This window comes from Clarias gariepinus, chromosome 15, assembly GCF_024256425.1.
Source record: "Clarias gariepinus isolate MV-2021 ecotype Netherlands chromosome 15, CGAR_prim_01v2, whole genome shotgun sequence".
NCBI lineage: Eukaryota > Metazoa > Chordata > Actinopteri > Siluriformes > Clariidae > Clarias > Clarias gariepinus.
The window spans coordinates 21,471,029-21,490,303 of record NC_071114.1 but is presented as its reverse complement, the minus strand read 5'-3'; the positions used below and the strand labels follow the sequence as shown (position 1 = coordinate 21,490,303).

The following is a 19,275-nucleotide window of genomic DNA, read 5'->3' as shown; positions in this document are numbered from 1 at the left end:
CTGATCAAGACAGAGTAAGATTGATTCATTTATTTTGGATGATACCAGTACAACACCTCCGTAAAAAAATTTGATCACCCTACTGCATGCATTTCAAAGACCAGAGGCTACTGTTACTCTTGTCTCTGTTTCACTGAGTACAGGTCGCTTTCTATTTTTGAAACAAAAAAATGTTTAGTTGTTTTCTTTTTAACACACAAGATACGCTGAATGAGGAAAAAGCTACGCATTTACCCCAAGGTGCCAGTGATGAAAAAACTGACTAAAATCATAAAAAAGGATGCATTAGTGAGTAATGCCATATGGCTGCTGTTGTCCCACCTAAAAAACTGAAGATTTAGGTTGATTGTCAGTCTTTCAACCATCAGATCTGCACACAACTTGACACATGGGATACCCTTCCTGATGCAACCCTCTCATTCAATCTGGGCTTGGGACCGGCACTACATATAGTGGCTGGGGTTTGGGCGGGATTTGAACCCCAGCCTTCCTCATGGCAGGCGAGAAACCTACCACTGAGCCAGCAATGCCCACTATGTTTACTCTGTTACTTTACTTAATTACAGATTTCATCTATCTGTAACTTACATTTACTTCATTACGAGGGCTCTGTTCAAGGGCCCAACTGTGGCAAATTGGTTGTGGTGGGGTTTAAAGCTAGAACATTCCTAACAGTAGTCCAACACTTTGACTACTGACCTACCTCTGCCCTTTTGATACTTAAGTAAATTTAAAGATGAGTAGTTTGAAAAACAAAATGTTTGGATTTGGAAAAGAGTAAAGCTAAAAAAAAAAAAAAAAAAAGGTCACAATAACTTGATGTGAAGCCCACATACATGTCTGCCTGTCTTTCTTAAATTATTAATACAAAGTATCTTCCGCTTTGTTTATGCTAAGTTGTACTGCTTTCGTCGTCAGTTGAAAACACTCCCTATTCGCTAATTGGAATATTTGCCTTAAAACAACTCCATGTTTTAAAACTCACTTATACCACTTTAGCGCTCATACTGTACCTCAGAGGAGAAAATATTGACTAATTTCCATAAAATATTTAGCTTCTCTAATAAATATCTATTGGTGCAGGTGTTTGTTTATATTGAGCAAGTAGCTTGATCATAGCTTATTTTCAAGTAGATTATTAAATCTGCCATGTAACTGTTCATAACATTGCTTTTACACAACATGTAGATTTTTGCACATAACACTGAGCACACCCTCACCCTTTCATAGAGTACTTGTCTTTTTTTTTATTGTTGCATTGTGTGTGTTTAGTAAGGATATAGACACTTGATAGCATTATACCTATAGGGTTTGGACAGGATTAGGTATAGCATTACGACTGTTTCTGTCTGTTCCGCATGTTCTGTGTATTTCCGATAAACTATCGTGTTGATTGCCTCTGTTGAGTGACACGTATGGACACGCCCACTTCGGGATAGAAGCGCTATATTCGTCAAAAAAAAAAAAAAAGAAGGCGCGCGACGCTGTGACGTAATCTGGCACAAACTGTTCATAACGTCCCTGCTACTCAGCACTTTAATTTCATTTATGGCTCAGGTTTAACTTCAGGCGAATACCCAAAGACTAGCAAAATTTCATTCAATTCTGTCCACCCATTTTGCGTGTTGCTGTGGCAAAGTCGGCTGAAGAGACGGAAGTTTTTCTGAGACTGGTTTCTGGTCCACCAATGTATCAGTTCAGACCAATATAGAGAAAAAAGCTTTCTTTTATTTATATAGAAGACATGCAAATGGAGGAATTTACTTGCATACCATTAACCCTAAGGAATCTCTATTTTTACTCAAGTACAGGACGTGTACATTATGCCCGTCACCCAATAACATCTGTGGCTTTTTGGAATTCTATCTGGACATTTCCCACGTTTCTGAGCCGTTTGGCTTTCCATACTACGCCGCAAACCCGGGACTGTAGAGACAACAAAGCCCAAGCGAGCGAGTCTGCACACGGAGCGCAGGCATGGGAACGATACCACAGCTCCCATCCGCTACTTCATTACACATGCATGCACAACCATGAAGGAAACAGCGACTGAAATGCATCCGGATTATAAGCAATAATTGTTTTTTTTTTTCATGCACACGACTGCAGATGGGATCGTGCACCAGGTATGTCCTTTCTTTTTTCTTTTTCTTAGTTGACTGAATTTTATTACTGAAATAATGTAATGGTATTCGTTCAGTATTTTTTTTATTCTCTCTAATGAAGAACTCTAGTTGAGTCGATATCTAATTTATGGCACTAGATCTAATGATCTTACTACTGCACTGTGTGCAAGATTTTTATGATCTACAGCAAATTGCATATTTGCACAAGCAGAGTATTTCCAGCATTTCTAATCTATTTTAACTAATTATAGAAAATACAAATGAAATAAAATATGAAAAAGCTTCATAACTGATATAAAATGCAATTATATATTAATACATTTATCATCAGAAATTTGTGTGCATGCTGTGATAAGAGTTACAGGGGCTCCAGTTAACCTCTGCAGGCTGCCAGATATTATCTCCAGTCACTAATCCTTACTGTCTCCTCATCTCCTCATGCAGGTTATCATCTCTTCTCTAAGATAAGACTCACATCAGCTACCATAATGGATGCAGTGCCAGAATACTCGATTTTCCTTGTCAGGATTTTGGAGGAACTAGACACCAAGTACAGCACGGTGTCATATCAGGATCTGTGTAAGTCTCTGTGTGCTCGTTTTGACCTGGTTCATCTGGCAAAATTAAGGAGCTTGCTATTCTACACGGCATGTTTGGATCCTAGTTTTCCTGCTACCTTATTTAAGGACAAAATGAGGTGTTCAGTGGAAGATCAGCAGTCTAAGAAGCTCATGGTAGCAGCAGACATTGTGACCATGTTTAACCTCATTCAGATGAATGGTGGGATGGCCAAAGACAAGTTAACAGTTAGTCATAAACCGAAGTTTCATAAAAATCAATCATTTGAGTCTTGCAGGTCTGATACCGATGTTTATAAGTATAATGAGTGTGAAAGCGTGTATGGCCACACAAACAGAAGGGGTCATCATGCTTCTCGGAACTCACCCTGCCCCAAATCTGAGTGCAACAGCTGTCAGCCTTTTATACCAGCTTCAGAACCTAATTTTCTCCTGGGAGTCAGCAAGGATCTGAAATGTAGAGCAGCATCACTGGATAAGCTGCAGCATCTGCCTCAGTATGCTCGTGCCAGTCCTCCTCCATGTGAGATGCAGAGTACCTACTTCCCCATGGATATCGACAGCGAGTCAACTACCGACCATGACTCACTGCACATTAATCCGGGTGGCAAGGATGTTTTCCTTCCTAACTCAGAATCTTTCTCTGTGCACTCGTGTGTGCAAAAGCGGAATATTTTCAAGGAGGACTTTCATAACCTTGTTGCCTTTTCGCCCCATGTGATCTCTGGGGAGTCCAAAGCCAGTGCCAGAGAAAGTGGAGATTACCACAGGAGGGAATTGCACAAGCCACCAACGTTCTTTAATCACAGCTTCGAGTTGCCATATAGCAACCCGTATTTTGAACCTTTCAACTCACCTATACAAAGCAAAGGGCGAGTAAAGCACGAGAGTCTAGATGACTTGCAGGCATCCACTTATTTTGGCCCAACGACGGTAACCGAGTGTGTGAACACCAAGAGGACTTCTGTGAAGCAGAGCAGACAACCTTCCTGGCCTGTCAAGAGCTTAAGTCTGAACGCAGATGACGGCTCAGACTTTGAGAGGACCTTTTTAAACCATAAGATGCCAGTGGACAATCCGCGCCATATCAGCATGATGGACAATGACCAGCACTTCCAGAGTGCCAAAGAAAAGCCCACAGCCTCTCCATCAGGCTTCTCCAAGAAGTCCAGCGGACCAAAGACGAAAGAGATGGCCTCTGTTGGTTGTGGTCCGAGTTCTGAAAAGAGAGAAGGGGGAAAGAGGTATAAAGACAAGAGCATTAACTGTCCATCTCTCCAGACTACTAACATAGACAGTGCTCTGAGTGTAGGGACTCAGACTGATCAGTCAGAACAGAGGAAGATGAAAGACTACACCATGCACAAGTATGTAGAGAGGCCAACTTTTAAACATACCGATGAGGAGTGTGAAATCGTTAGTGATGACATTAGTGACATATTTCGCTTTTTGGATGACATGAGCATATGTGACTCTATTGGGATACCCCAGTCATCCTGTTACAACAGTAACGGCTCGCTCTCTCAGGTGACAAAGTCAGATGGTGATAGCTCACCCGAACGCAACACGATCAAACTAGGCAAGACTGCCAACAAGCTAGACCATTTATTCCACTCTCTGGAGAATACTGATGATGAGCTCAAAGCAAGCGTATGCAAGCTGGTCATGAGGATTGGGGAAATCGAGAAGAAGCTTGAATCCCTCTCAGGAGTGCGTGGGGAGATTTCACAGGTCCTTTCCAAGCTCACCAAGCTGGATGAGAAAATTCAAGAGCCAGAAGCAAATGGAAAATCCGTTGAGGGTAGCATGGGCCAGATTCAGACGGATGTGAAACTTTCACCACGCATGTTCCAGTGCCACACTACAGGTCATACTGTCAAAGTGGACACGAACACAGACTGGTGCTGCTCAGATGCTAGTGGAAGTGAAAGCCTGAGGGTGAAGGCACTAAAGAAGAGCATGTTCACACGCAGGTCTTCCAGGTCACTTACAGAGGAGAACAGTGCTACTGAGTCCAAAGTGGCCAGCATCACCAATTCTCCTAGAGACTGGAGAACTGTTTCTTATTCAGGCCATCCAGGAGAAGATGTGAAAGAGAAGGACAGGCATGGTGAAGGCAAGGACAGACATAGGAAAGCCAAAGAGGTAATAAATAACTGCGCTTGTTCTAGTATATTTTATTAGGTTTGTCTGGAATTGCACTTTATTTTTTGCTAATAGTACAAAACCAAATCCCTGCAAAAAGCAAAGTGTTTAAGGTTTTGTGTTAAATTGATAGGTAATTACATAGGTCATTTAGCTTATGAATGTACTTTAGCTTACTGAACCGCTGAAGATATTGTGTCTCCATGAAATTATGATTATAATCCAGCACTATTTTTGTTAATATTCTGACTGTCCATCAGATTTCCTGTCTAAATGCTGGCTTCTGTTTTGCCCTGCTACAGTACATTCTTTTTTTGGTTCAATTATAGCAGTACAGCAACAAACTCTTGCTCATTTTATGAGCTCAAAGACAAATGTGCGTATAGAGCAGCTTTCTAAAGGGTACAATAAGCTGCAAGATAAATATAGTCAGATTATTATGCATATTGTTGGTGAAAGGCTTTAGAAGAATAAAGCTTTTATCACCACCTAAGTTAACACATCCATCATATTTAACAAAGGGCAGTAGCGCGTTGCAAATCTCGGGTGCAAATCGTCTGATGAAATTACAGGGGAACTACACATTTCTAACTACAGACTTGATTTCTGGTGCAGGGGTGGAAAGGGACGGTAATTGTTATTATGTCCTTTGCTACGGCGGAGGTCAAGCGTTTTGTAAAGGCATTTCACTGAGAGGCTTAATAGAATTAGTGTCTTGACCTGAAACTGTGGCATTTTGAAACTGCAGAAGTTGAAGCTGCTTTGTGTATCTAATGCTTAGTCAGGTCTTGTACAGTATGTTTTCTGATTTTACAGGAAAGGTTCTATTTGTGTGCAGCCTGATAATCTGTTTTTAATTGGACAGAAATGCTCATGCATACAGTACGCCTTAATTAAAAAAAATCCAATATAGCCCAATCCAAATGACACTCCTATCTTATTTAATTAAATAGCTAATCCTAATATTAATCTCATAAAATAAAGAATAATATCTGTTTGAACCTTTATGTGTGATTGTTTTTGCTAGCAGAATTTATTTATCTAGGCTCCCAGCGAATGGCGAATAAAGTGCTCTCATCAAAGGATGTTTACCCATATTTATTTATCATCTCAAAATTATAATAAGTAAATAAATTAATTCCAAACTAATTTCAGTTTGTGTATATTACCTGTAATACATTGCAGATTTTTAAGATTAAATAATTGGACAGGCCCGTATTGAGATTTTGTTTTTTGTACGAATAGTTGTGCAGATTTTGGATTAGTAGTAGGATTGGCTTCTGAGTAAAAAAAAAAAATTTTATCTTTGTAACTTTCTTCGCTTAATATTTACTAGACACTGCACAGAATCTGTAAGCAAATGCCTCAATTAAACCTGTATTTCTTTTGTTATGTTCTATTTTGTTATTTGATCATTTTATTCATAACTCGATCGATAACATTGGCGGCATGATGGCTTAGTAATAAGTTGCCTTGCACCTCCAGGGCCGGGGTTAGATTCCTGCTTTGGGTGAACAGTATGTGCGTGGAGTGTGCATATTTTCCCTGTGCTTGGTAAGATTCCTCCAGGTGCTCCAGTTTTCTGCCACAGTCCAAAGACATGCAGGTTAGGGTAATTGGCATTCCCAAATTGCCTGTAGGTTGTGAATGACAACTGGGTGTCAAGTTGGCAACTCTTAAGCAACTGCCGCAGTAAGTGCCATATACAGTATCTCTGGGGTGGGAAGTACTGTATCTGTCGCTTAATGTGCCGGATGGCACGTGAACCGGCCAACATCAACACCCCCCCCTAAAAAAGGGTAGAAAAGTTAAGATTTTTCCAGTTTTCATTACAAACTCCTATTGAAGTTGTATATTGATTAAATAATTGTTGATATTGCTGATACAGAAATAATCTAAAACACATGGACCTCCTTGCTTCTCCTAAATGTCATTTTAATTGTGCATACCTTTTAAGCAAATTACATTTAACAGGCATAAATGTGAAGTCTGCAACAGGTTCACTTTGGGATATGGATATAGAGTTTATTTGGAATCTGCAACCAGAATGAACTTGTGAAGCTCTTACCATGTAAATATAGCTAATGACACATTAGCTGAACTCTAACTGAGTTTATGCACGTTATCAGATGCATGTACATTCTGCTGTTCATTTGGACATTTTCTTCTTTGCTATCTTTCTCTTTCTGTCATTCTCATCTGTTTGCCTATCTAGAGGCCAGCCAGTTCTTGTGCCTCTCTCTTCTCTCACTCGTCTTTTGTAGAGTTGATAAATGCAGCGCTGCCATAAATTCCGTCTCAGGAGTCCCTCAGCCCCGGATTCATCTTTCTGAACAGCACCTCAGGGAGTTGATACTTAATCAAAACTCGCATGCAGTAATGCAACTGGGAGAAGCTAATAGTGTGTGCATCATGGCACAGCATTGTATGAACGATTTTGCCTAATAGAGTGCTGGGTTTTTTATGCATTTTATTCTTACCCTTTTCAGGGGTTATGTAACACTATAATTATCAGTTTAGTTCCTGTTATAAAATAAGACAAATGTTTTATTCAGGGCCTCAAGGCTCAAATACACTATACACAGGGTTTATAGAGCAGCACCCTCATGTCCGGATACGAGGCACGCGCCAGTATTACTCACTCACTCACCGTCTATACCGCTTTATCCTGTATTGAGGGTCGCGGGGACCTGGAGCCTATCCCAGGACTTACAGTAGGGCACGAGGCGGGGTACACCGTGGACAGGGTGCCAATTCATCACAGGGCACACACATGCCAATTAGCCTAATTAGCTGCATATCTTTGGACTGTGGAAGGAAACCCACCAAGCACGGGGAGAACATGTAAACTCCATGCACACAGAGACGAGAATCGAGCCTGGCCAGGAATCGAACCCGGGCCCTGGACGTGCAAGGCGACAGGGCTAACCACTACACCACCGTGCCAGCGCCAGTTTTACTATAAATTTTTTATTTTATGGTTTACAATAATTGCCAAACATTTTTTATTACATATTACAATGTTTTTATATGTCTAATGTAATAAAAAATACTCCTGAGTTAGGGTGACATTTCCACATTTCTCTAAACATGTAATACCTGTCCTATAAATGGAATTAAATGATGGATTTCTCTAAAATGAACATGTACACTGCCTGGCCAAAAGATGCACACACACACACTAACATTTTATTAAAGTGCCTTCAGTTTTTTTTATGGCTCACAGTTACAGTAAGTGGCCAATTCATGTTTGAAAAAAATATTCCTCATTTTCCCAGAACCACCTGGGCTGGTCATTTAGTAAATGCATATAGTTAGCTGATTTCATTTTATTGCCACACAGGTTTGCTGAGCCTAGATCTGACCAACCGAAGCAACCCCATATCATAACACTGCCTCTGGAGGCTTGCACAGTGGGCACTACACATGAAGGGTGCATCACCTTATTCATGCCCCTTTTTACAATGAAGCACCCGTTGCTCTTGTGTTGGGTAATTCTGGACTCATCAGACCCCATGGCATTTTTTCCATTGCTCCAAAGTCAAGTCTTTGTGCTCCCTAGCAAATTGAAGCCTTTTTTCTGATTAGTCTTACTAGCAAGTGATTTTTCCTATGGAAACAGACACAGCTGTTTAGTCCCAATCCCAATGTGAAAATGCTTTTACTTTCATGATTTACCATAGCTGTGATTTCTACTGTTGAGGTTTTACATTACATTTCCTATCAGATTTTTTTCTGAGCACATTTCTTTCACAAACTCCAGCACTATTCTTCTCCTTAATTGTTTTCTTTGCCTAATGCAGGCCAGTAATTTGACCCCTTCTGAAATGTGACTTTCTTGGTGACACAGTGTCAGTAACTTACAATAGGGCTATGACATGAGAATATCAAATTACAGCATTGCCAAAGAATTTAATTCATTCATTCAATCAATCCATCACAAACATTTACCCTATACTTTTGTTCTGTCTTAGGTACAGTAGTAGTTACTGGGTCTTACATTTGTCCTGTATAACAACCAGTTTGCTCTTTAGTAGTTAATGATATAAAGATATGGAACAGGACTTAAGTGCAGCACTTGATAACCTTTAAAAATATATATTTAAAACCTTTTCAACTGCTAAACGTCTACAGAAATTGGAATTGCCATGAGTTAATGTGTACCTCCATCTCCATCAGTGAAAGGGGAGTTCATATTAACTCAAACACCCTTTCTGTTATATAACTGAACTTTTAACCTTATAGCACATAGATATAACAGGGGCTGATTTGTGGTTGCACTATCTGATATCACGCAAATGAGAATGGGTTCCCTGTTGAGTCTAGTTCCTCGCAAGGTTTCTTCCTATTGTCATCTCAGGGTGTTTTCCCATGCCACAATTACCCCTGGCTTGCCCATCAGGTACATGATTATGTCATCTCATAATTATAATTTATACTTTTCCTCATTTCTGTCCATAACATTATTTTTATAAAGCTGCTGTGGGACAATGCCCATTGTTAAAAGCTCTATACCAATAAAATGTAATTAAATTCAATGCAGAAACAATGTCTACCTAATGTGACTAAGCTAGGGATCTTAGCTTACTATACCAGCAAGTTTACAAAACAGGCACCAAATAATGTTTTATCAGATTTACCTTAGTGTTTAGAATCGCTTTATTCCATAAAGATGGGAAAGCTTCACTGAGTGTGCTGTCAGTGTCTACTTTGAAGCTGTATAGGCTAAAATAAGCAATATAGTTCTTGAATAATTTTTTTCCTGAAAATCATAAACAAGACTACAGTATGTACATTGGTTCAAATGAATTAAACGGTTATTTTTTTTTTTAACCCCACAGAGGGGTGTTGCACTGTGCACAGGTTGTGGTCTGTGTGGGTTATACAGAGCTACTGCTATGTAAATGAAAGATTTAGGTCAAGCTAGTGGAGCAAACTCCTAACAAAAAAATCAATCATGCAACTCCTATTAGTTATTCACGGTTGCGGACAAGAGGTATGAAATTATTTAAAGTACTCATGTGTTTTTATTGCATCCTATAAACTAACAAAAAACCCTAATTCTGGACGTATTGTTCATTTCCGTATTTATATGTTCGATATGTTTGGGTTATACATTATTCCTGACATACATTTATATATCATTTTATCAATTAAAATGTTAAAATGTCAAACTAACATGAACACCCGTTACTACAAGGATTAGTTGGATTTTGTGCATTTTCTCAGTCGGGAAATGATGGTGATGGTGATTCTTATTATGTTTCAGAGAACGAGAGGACAAATATTTAAATTGTTCACTAAGGCATTTAAGAGGCACCAAAGTGAAGCACAGAAATCTGCGTTCTGATTATTCTAATTACTTTATTCTGAGTATTCTAGTACATATCACGGGTTTCGGTACCCAACCCTAGTGCTGACCTTTGGCGTATGGGAATATATTATAAACTCAGAATCATAAGATTGCTCCCATTCTCGAAGCTTATGCACACACACACAAACAAACATACACGAGCGTGTGCACACACACACACACACACACACACACACACACACACACACACACACACTACGACTCACAAGGGCCTAGTCTGTGAAAACATTCATCAGATGAACCAAACCGCCTCTGTAAGCAAATGAACTGTCAGCAGGTGTGAAGCCATGACAGATCTGTCATCTCCAGCCTAGCTCGGAACAAAACATTCATTCCTTACTGAGCCAAAACCAAAACACAAAATGTTCCTCGAGCTCAGTGGTGTGATGTGCTCGACAGGCATACAGCCTATTAGTACAGGCAAAGTACTGGATCTGAACAAAAAAATTAAGCAGCCTTTTAGAATAGATCAAGGATACAAGATAGGAGATGAATCTTTTTACTGTATTATTTAGCTGACACCAGGGGTCATTAATTGCCAGACCCAGCTAATGATTTCTAAGGACTGAACACAGTATTTAAAAACAAAACTGCAGCAAACCAGATACATATTCACAAGCCTTGATCAGTGACTTAAGATGTAAAAACAGAAACTAGCATAGATCATGTGCTTGTAGCTTATTCTGTTACTTGTTCGTAGACTGAAAAACAAATGCCAAACGACAGAAAAAGCAGGTGCATATAGATATTTGTAAAGAAAGTTTCATGTGTCATATCTCATAAAGCACGCACTCTATGAAATATGGTGTTCCTTTTTCTCAAATGATCTGCTGTGCTTGTGATGCATTTTGTGTTTTAAAAATGTATCTAATGCTAGAGCAATTGGTGTCGTTCGTGTCACTTCAAAGAGAGTTTTATATATATATATATATATATATATATATATATATATATATATATATATATATATATATATGACAACTTAAAATGATCAAAATATTAACAAAAGAAAAAAGCTTCCTGATGTAAAAAAAACTGTAGTATAACTATTTACATATATTAATGCAGATATTATTATTATTATTATTATTATTATTATTTAACAAAAACAACAAACAATAATAATAATAGTAATAATAATAATAATAATACCAACAATATTTATTAGCCAGTCACAGTAACAATGTTAAATAGTGTTTAGATTTTTCTTTGAGTGTATTGCCTGCATTGCCAAATAAGAGTTGTGCCTTTTTTATTTAAACAATATGACCATACAGTCATATCACATACATAACAAGTGTGGCTTGTACAGTAATAGACCCTGAAGATAACAGAATAGGGAGGGTAATAGAAGGAATCAATGAAATAATAAACAAAAAAACTTTATTTAGAGCTAGAATGTGAAATAGAAACAGAAACATAACTATTAAAATTATTATAGTTATTAAAATTAAGAAAATCAAAACATATGATGGAGGGAAACATTTGCAGCTGCTGAACCGTATATTTCTCCAAAACAAAGTAAAAGTTTCATTAATATAGGTTTAATATACATGCGGAAATTCCACCAAAACGTTAGAGATGTACGGACACAGAAAAATGCATTTATTCTTATAGTGTTGGAATTTAAAATGGTCATGTCATGTGCTTATCCAGATCTACATTAAAGATTTTAATGTACCTGGGACCTTGAAATTTTAGTAGAATACACCTGATGTGCACTTTAGAAGGATTTGAACCCTGAACACAAGAACACAAGGTGGAGTCCCTTGAGAAATTATTTTCAATGGTGGTTTACATGGCCCTACACTAAGATACTGTAAAAGAATTCCATGTGCAGTTTTTTGCATATGTAGAATTGCTTAGGAACTCTGAGGAATACATTTGATCTTCCTCACAAGAACTCAGAACCTCAAAATCTCTTTTATCTTTTTCTTATTTTAATGTTATTTGTTCTGTAGGAGATTTTCATTATGTTTCATGATCAAGGCAACGGTATTGTATTCTTGAAGGCACTGTGTTAATGACTAAAAGATTGTTATTCCATGGAGATGCTGCTGGACCCTTGAGCCAAAGCAAAAGTTTTTCACTGTTAAGCTCCATGCTTGGGTAACATTATGTCTCATTATAAGCTAGGCTCTCGCTGTACCCACTGCATAGCAATGGCTATGAAAAGTTATGAGTTTTCATGACCATTATTGTAGCTATTTTGATCCGTTTATCTCTAGTAACCTCATTATCCTGGTAAGGATCATGGTAGATCCAAAGCCAGCACCTTGGGTGCCAACATGCACAATCATTCAAACCTAAGGGCTATTGATTTCTTACGTGTTTTTTAGAGGTGGGAGGAAAGTAGAAAGCCCAGAGAAAATTCACATGAATATGGAGTATATGTAAAACCCCACACAAACTGCAACCGGAGCTCAGGAAAGCACTATTTACGTGGAGCTGTAAAGCAACAACGCTACCTGCTGTTATTCTTATTTATGAGGTGTTTTTTTTTTCGTTTTCTCCCCAATTTCATCACTTGCCAATTCTGCCATCTAAAAGAATGATGGAGGCTAACATATGCTTTCTCTGAGACAGGTGAATTCAGCCGACCATTTATTAATTAATTAATTTACATATTTATTTAATATATTTATTATTATGCCATGCCATCGGGCAGTGTAACACACTTGTAATAAAGCACTATCTGTTGCCCAGGATTGCCTAGTGTCACTGTGATTGACAGAGATAGTGGGAATCATTCCTGCCAATTTTGTTATCTTGCCACCTAGTCGTGCATGGCAGATTCAGTTTGTATGATGTATATATACATAGTCTGGCCAAATAAATAAATAAATAAATTTGGTGGCCAATTCATTGAAAATGATTTCTCGTGCTCCCAGAATCACTCTTTTATTATTCAAGTCCTGGAATATGCTTGTGCCATCAGGGAGAAAAATTCATTGATGGAATACTATAGTCATTTAGTCATTAATACGAGTGATATTTTATAAATTACAAGTGATCATGAGGCCTCTGTGCTAACCATATTAAATCTCTTTGTTAAGTGACCTGCGCTAATAATAACAGTTTTGCATTTACAGCCATAATTCAGCATCAACCTGCCAGTCTGTCTTCACTGTCTTTCGACTTTATGAGGTTTTATACGAGATGAACTTCTGTCTCAAAGGATCCAAAATGTTTAAATGTGCATGTCCTCAAGGCAAATCAGCCCTCCAAAAACCCTGACCTCTAAACAACCTCTCCGCTGCCTGACATCGTCAATATGCACACTCTGCAGTCTGCTTGACTCTCTGTTGCCAAACTATCTGTAGTGCGTCATGCTGTCTTTTTTATTTCACCAGCAAGCCGAGGCCTAGCAGGTCATTTTAACACCTCGCCGGAGCTTTAAGCAAAGAACGAGTCAGCCAAAAATGACCATTCATATTGTTTTATCATGGACACACTCCTTAAGTGCTACTGTAATAGCGAATATGTGTTTTTTCATTTTTTTTTACTTAAATTTAAAAGAGAAGTTATTCAAGAATCTATACAATAATGCTTTTATTAAGAAATCATGATAAAATCATGTTACAATGTGAGGTCTGATGCTGCACCTGGAAAGGGCACAATAACACAAAGTGTTGTGGCATAGGAATAAATAAAAACCCTGAATGCTGCTTAGTTTACATATATGCAGATGGCTGCAAAATGAAATGATGATGAATGTTAAGGATTGTATCTTAGGAGTGTGTGGTTCAACCAGATGTGTCTATGTAGCCGTGAGCTGGAATTGCATCCCTAGCAGATAGAACCTAGGGAGTCTTTATCTGGCAAAGGAAAGAGAGAGTGGTTAGTGGGTGGTAAAGTCTTTCTCATGTCCTCCTGCATTGAGCTCTTGTATTTGTGTCCTTGAAGCCATTACCTTCCACAAAGCCCAGAATCACAGAATGTAAGATAATTACAATGCTGCCATCTACCCACTCAGTACCTACATGTCCTCATTCTTTTTTTTTTGACACACTACAATGATTGGTGTTTCAGCATATAATTTTTTTTAACAATCCTTTACTAATCTTGTTCCATCTTATATACTGTCTTTAGTAGTGGTCCAACAATAATACATTTAAGATGCCAATCAGTTTGTCAGGTCCAGTGTCTTTTTTTTTATAGGTCTAGGTGTAAAGACTGGCAGGTATTTGCCCACAACTAATTAAGCCCATCAAATTTCTTTTCTATGGAATAGTCCATTAGTCTATGTGGCAGTTTCACAACAAAATGAGAAAGAAGGAAAGAAAGAAAGAAAATGCAGAAAAGGGTCAAGGATTTTATACCATTTTTCCTTTGTCATGGAATTCACATCATGTGAATATAAAAATTTGAGACATTCCCTACCTCATTCAGTCATTGAATTAAGAAGAAAGGCCCCATATAAAAGAGTCGTGGGCTGGTGTGTGAATATACAAAATTCATGCTGAAAGTATAAAAACTAATAGAATGCGCTGCAGAAGTCAAATGGATATTTAGAGACTGGTATGATTATTATTTTTTTCATCAAAAAAATGATGAAAATGACTTATAAACCTAGGATCGTCTTTTAAGTCTGTGAACCACTACTACTTCAGCTGACCTGTGCCAGTTTTGTCCAGATTTTGTCAGTGCTTATAATTCTTGCTATTGATATGTCTTGAGAAAGATACAGTTCCGTGCAAATGTCTTAAGACACTTTCTTTAAATGACATGTAATATAGTTCTATTTTGCTTTTTTTTTTAGTTTATTTAAATTGGGAACAGATGTTTTACTGTGACAGACCTCAAAGTGCCAAAAGCTATAATTTAAAAATTGGTTTGTAATGTGACAATCTCAGAAGCAACTTTATTTTTCCCTCTCGCCTGTTCCAACCACTCCGCATTCAACATCACCAGTACATTATTCACTTGCCTGATCATCTGTCATTATCTGCTCCTGTTTCTCACTGGTTCATGACTAGGTGTTTTTTATGCTTTAATGATTCATAGGTCACTGGGTGGCTTAACAAAGAAACAAAGAAACAGAAATCCTCTGAAACTGGTCAGGAACTGGGCTGAAAATAAAAGCCAAAAACTTGCCAGGAATGAGAGCCAATAAGTCTAAGACTAAGAACTGTTCCTCAAGACTACATTAAAAATACAAGAAACTGGCTCTGGCTCTTTGGAAGCAAAATATGAAGAAATGAGAGGTGGCACAGTACTGTAAATGACTTATCTGGTATGTCTCTGTGCTGTGTGCCATCATCTGGTACACTGCCAAAAACATAAGATCTCATTCTTCTTCCAGCCTCGAACAAAAATCCTAGTAAGGGCACAGACGCCAAGTTAATCTGGAATGCAGTAAATGGGAAAAATCGGGGCATCCATTTGTTGCACTGTTCTGCACTACTCTGAGCAGAGTGTCTTGCTTTTCCCAAATGCATAGTTGAGGAGTTTTGGCTGCTTAGTGTCTTTCTGGGACTTTGTGCTGATCTCCATAAAAGACAAGGGGGAAACGCAGTCATTCACATGCATACATTGATCATTTGCCATTTATCAATGTAAGCATTAGAATACGAAGACAATTTGTGTTTCTGAAGCTTTCGGAAAGCCAACATGAGTTTTGGACTTCACAAATATTCACACAACTTTACTGTAAGATTACTGTAAGATTAATATTGTATGATTAATAGAAGAGATCTAAAGTCGTATAAGTTGATGTGCTAAAGCTTTCTGTCAAGAGACCTTTATTAAACATTTAGGGAAGTATCAGCACTCTGTAACGGTCAGTAGGCCACAGGACAGTCGACAAGACAGAGGATTAATGGGAAAGATTTATATCTTTAGCAAGCTACAGTACATATTTGTCTTATTCACTATAAGAGAACAAGAAAAATGCAGGCTGGTATGACTCTAATGTATATATCTACAGTATATAGCTGCTATAATGTCAGGGATAACAGATCTAATTTAGGATGGGATATTCCACAACATAAAATGTTGTTGCTGTTAGTCTTTTCCTGTTAAGGGGTCGCCACAGTGGACCATCTGATCTGCACAACAACTTGGCATGGGTTTTACGCCGGGTGCCCTTCCTGATGCAACACTCCTATTTTATCCAGACTAGCACTGCATCCATCCTCTGGGGTTTGGCAGACGAGATACCTACCACTGAGCCACCAATGCCCTTCTGCAACCTAAAAAGTAAATATAATAATAAAAAATACATTAAAAACAGTGTCATACATTGTTTACTAATTAAAAAAATATATTAATTGAAAAATCAATGTGACATAAGGGGAAATTAAGCACTTTAGGACAGGATGTAATATTTTATTCCTTACCGAAGCTCTAATCTGAGGCTCTGCTCTAGGGCTGTCAGTGAACTGTGTGCTTCGCTTTACATTCCAATAGAAATAATGAGCTGATCTTCAGTAAACCAAGCCAATTTCGCATCTATTTAGCACCATCTGCTTGTCATTGTCCTCTAGATGTCACAATTTGTGTCTTATCTTCATGGGATGAAGCCAGCTGCTGTTGACTGTCTACTTTGTAATTTGTTTTCTCCTCTTTAGCAACATCCATCATTTTTATCTTTGCCATGTGTAACCCATCATGTCTAGCATGCTAGTTTACAAGATAACAATTCACCATTCAAACCCAGATGTTAATGTTTCTTAAGCCCAGCGTCCAACTAGATGTCAGATCCATTGCTTTTATGGAAATATGAAAAAAAAAAATACAGGAAAAGGATTACAACCTTTATTCTTACTATACATATAAATGTGTAATATTTATAATCACTTGCTTAACTAATTGCATTACAGTGTGACTAATTGCTTCTCTTCTAATATCCCAGCTTGAAAGTTGGGGAATACAAGCCTGGAAGCTGTTTAAAGCCCTTGCTTAACTGCATGTTCTGATATTTTTTTTTTACCCATCTGCTCAACATGCCAAAACCTAAACCATTGAGACGTCACTGTCCAAAGCCCCTACACAAACCTCAGCCCCACAAGAGTAATCATTCTACTGACTCTAATAGCTTTCATACTTTTACATGTCATTGATATAAATAGATAGTGCTTAATAAATAGCCTCATCTCATTGTCTACACCGCTTAATTCTGCATACAGCATTGTGGGGGGCTTGGAGCCTATCCTAGGAGACTTAGAGCATGAGGCGGGGTACACTCTGGATGTGGGTGCCAATCCATCACAGGGTGCACACACCACAGGCAATTTGGAAACACCAGTTAGCCAAATCTGCATGTTTTTGGACTGTGGGAGGAAACCAGAGTACCCAGAGACAGGAATCGAATCCAGACACTGAAGGTCCAAGGAAACATTGCTAACCACTAAGCCACCCGGCTGCAACTTAATAAATAGTGCATATTAAAATAGTACAGAATTAGAACAGAATGCATCATAAGACATTTAACAGTGCAGTTTGTTTCAAAGCAGCTTAACGGGCATCAGTGCCGTAGCCCCTGCTGTGTAAGCAGAGCTTCAGTTGCAAGGAAAAACATAATAAAGGTGAAAAGATGAAGAAAGAAACCATTGGGAAACCTCAGAACAGAGTAAGCAGCTGTCTTTGTCTGACAATCATGTTTGGCAGTTTTAGATCAATTATAGATAAAGCAATATGTATTGTGGACCAAATAGGGGCCAACACTTTGAAGTTTTTATGGTGTTTTGACTCAGTGCAACCAACTATTTCTAATTCATGTTTGGTGTTGTATAATTGGGGCAAATATAGCCCAACTGTACTTGTTAGTGCATATTGTGGGAGAAATATGATCCCCCTTGCCTCCTGTTTTCATCCAGATTATAGCGCTGGTTCATTCATTGTCAGAGCTTCTTCTGGGGCACAGAAGAAATTAAACGTTGGAAAGCCATCTTTTAGGAGGAGTCAAAGTGTCTTAAGTAGACCATTGGTCTTAAACAACAGGGCATAAGGTAGATGTTTTAAATAATATGGTGGTGCTTTGGCTTAGAAGAAGATGTTATGGTTGTTATGGCCTGATTTGAGGAGGTGTATACCGAATTCCAAAATTTAATTGGAATCATTAAATTAAAGATCAGCATCAATTGGAAGCATAATCTATGACTTTTACTATTGATTTTGTAAGAAGTTTTGCGGCGATGACTTAATCTCATAAAATAATCTCATAAAATAATCTCATTAAAATCCCAATATGGAACTGGCCAATTATTTAATCTTAAGGCAGCAATTGTTATTTAAAGAAAAACAGTTGCGAGCATCATCTTAATGAGATCATCTATCCAATTATTTTAGCCAAGATGGAAGTTTCTATATTGTTTTATATTTGTTCTATATAAGTTCCATATAAATTGCATACATTTTTTGAATATTAATTATTATAATCCCTTTAAAACAATACTGGTAAGGGACAAACAGTTAATATTAAACATATTAGTTATAACACTGAGGGTTCAATTAGAAATGTGAAGATGAGAAAATAGAAATTAGGTGTTACTACAAATCTTGGCAAACTAAAAGAAGTTAAAAAAAAACACACAGGCAAACTCTGTGTGTGTGTGTGTGTGTGTGTGTGTGTGTGTGTGTGTGTGTGTGTGTGCATGCTTGGGTGGATTACTCACTGTCCCTGACATTGTGGCAGGCACATATGTACTGTTCCGCTAAAACACATCTTTCCTTCAAGAGAGTGGGCAATTTGTCAGTGTTGGGCAGAAGGGAAAACTGGGGGAGTGTGAGCTGAATTTGTAAAAATATATTTTATAAAACTGTCTGAATTTCATACACTCTGTTGAGACATACAGCTCTGTCCCTACTGTGCTTCACTTGCACAATGCGCACATTTTTGCCTCTTTAGGGAGTCAAGATTTCCTATAACAGCCCATCTGAATGGTCAGTGTGTACGTGCTGAGTCTGTACTTCGTCAGCGATGTTCTGTGTTCAGGTATTCAAATAGAGTGTAGCGTCGATTTTAGGGACCAACAACACTGCATTCAACTTCGTGCTTGTGTTTTGTCTTGAGTTTTGTCTTTGTAGTGTTATAATATAGTGAGGTCTG

At 38.1% G+C, this 19,275-nt stretch overlaps 1 protein-coding gene across 1 annotated transcript in view; it reads left to right on the top strand.

The window, feature by feature from the left end:
- Window positions 1-1,989: 1,989 nt before the first annotated feature.
- Window positions 1,990-19,275, top strand: part of minar1 (membrane integral NOTCH2 associated receptor 1) — a 31,545-nt gene continuing 14,259 nt past the window's right edge. The window contains exons 1-2 of the mRNA XM_053513576.1: window positions 1,990-2,126; window positions 2,571-4,849. Of these exons, the coding sequence (XP_053369551.1) occupies window positions 2,615-4,849 (2,235 nt within the window). The 5' untranslated portion in view covers window positions 1,990-2,126; window positions 2,571-2,614. The remainder of the gene's footprint in view (window positions 2,127-2,570; window positions 4,850-19,275) is intronic.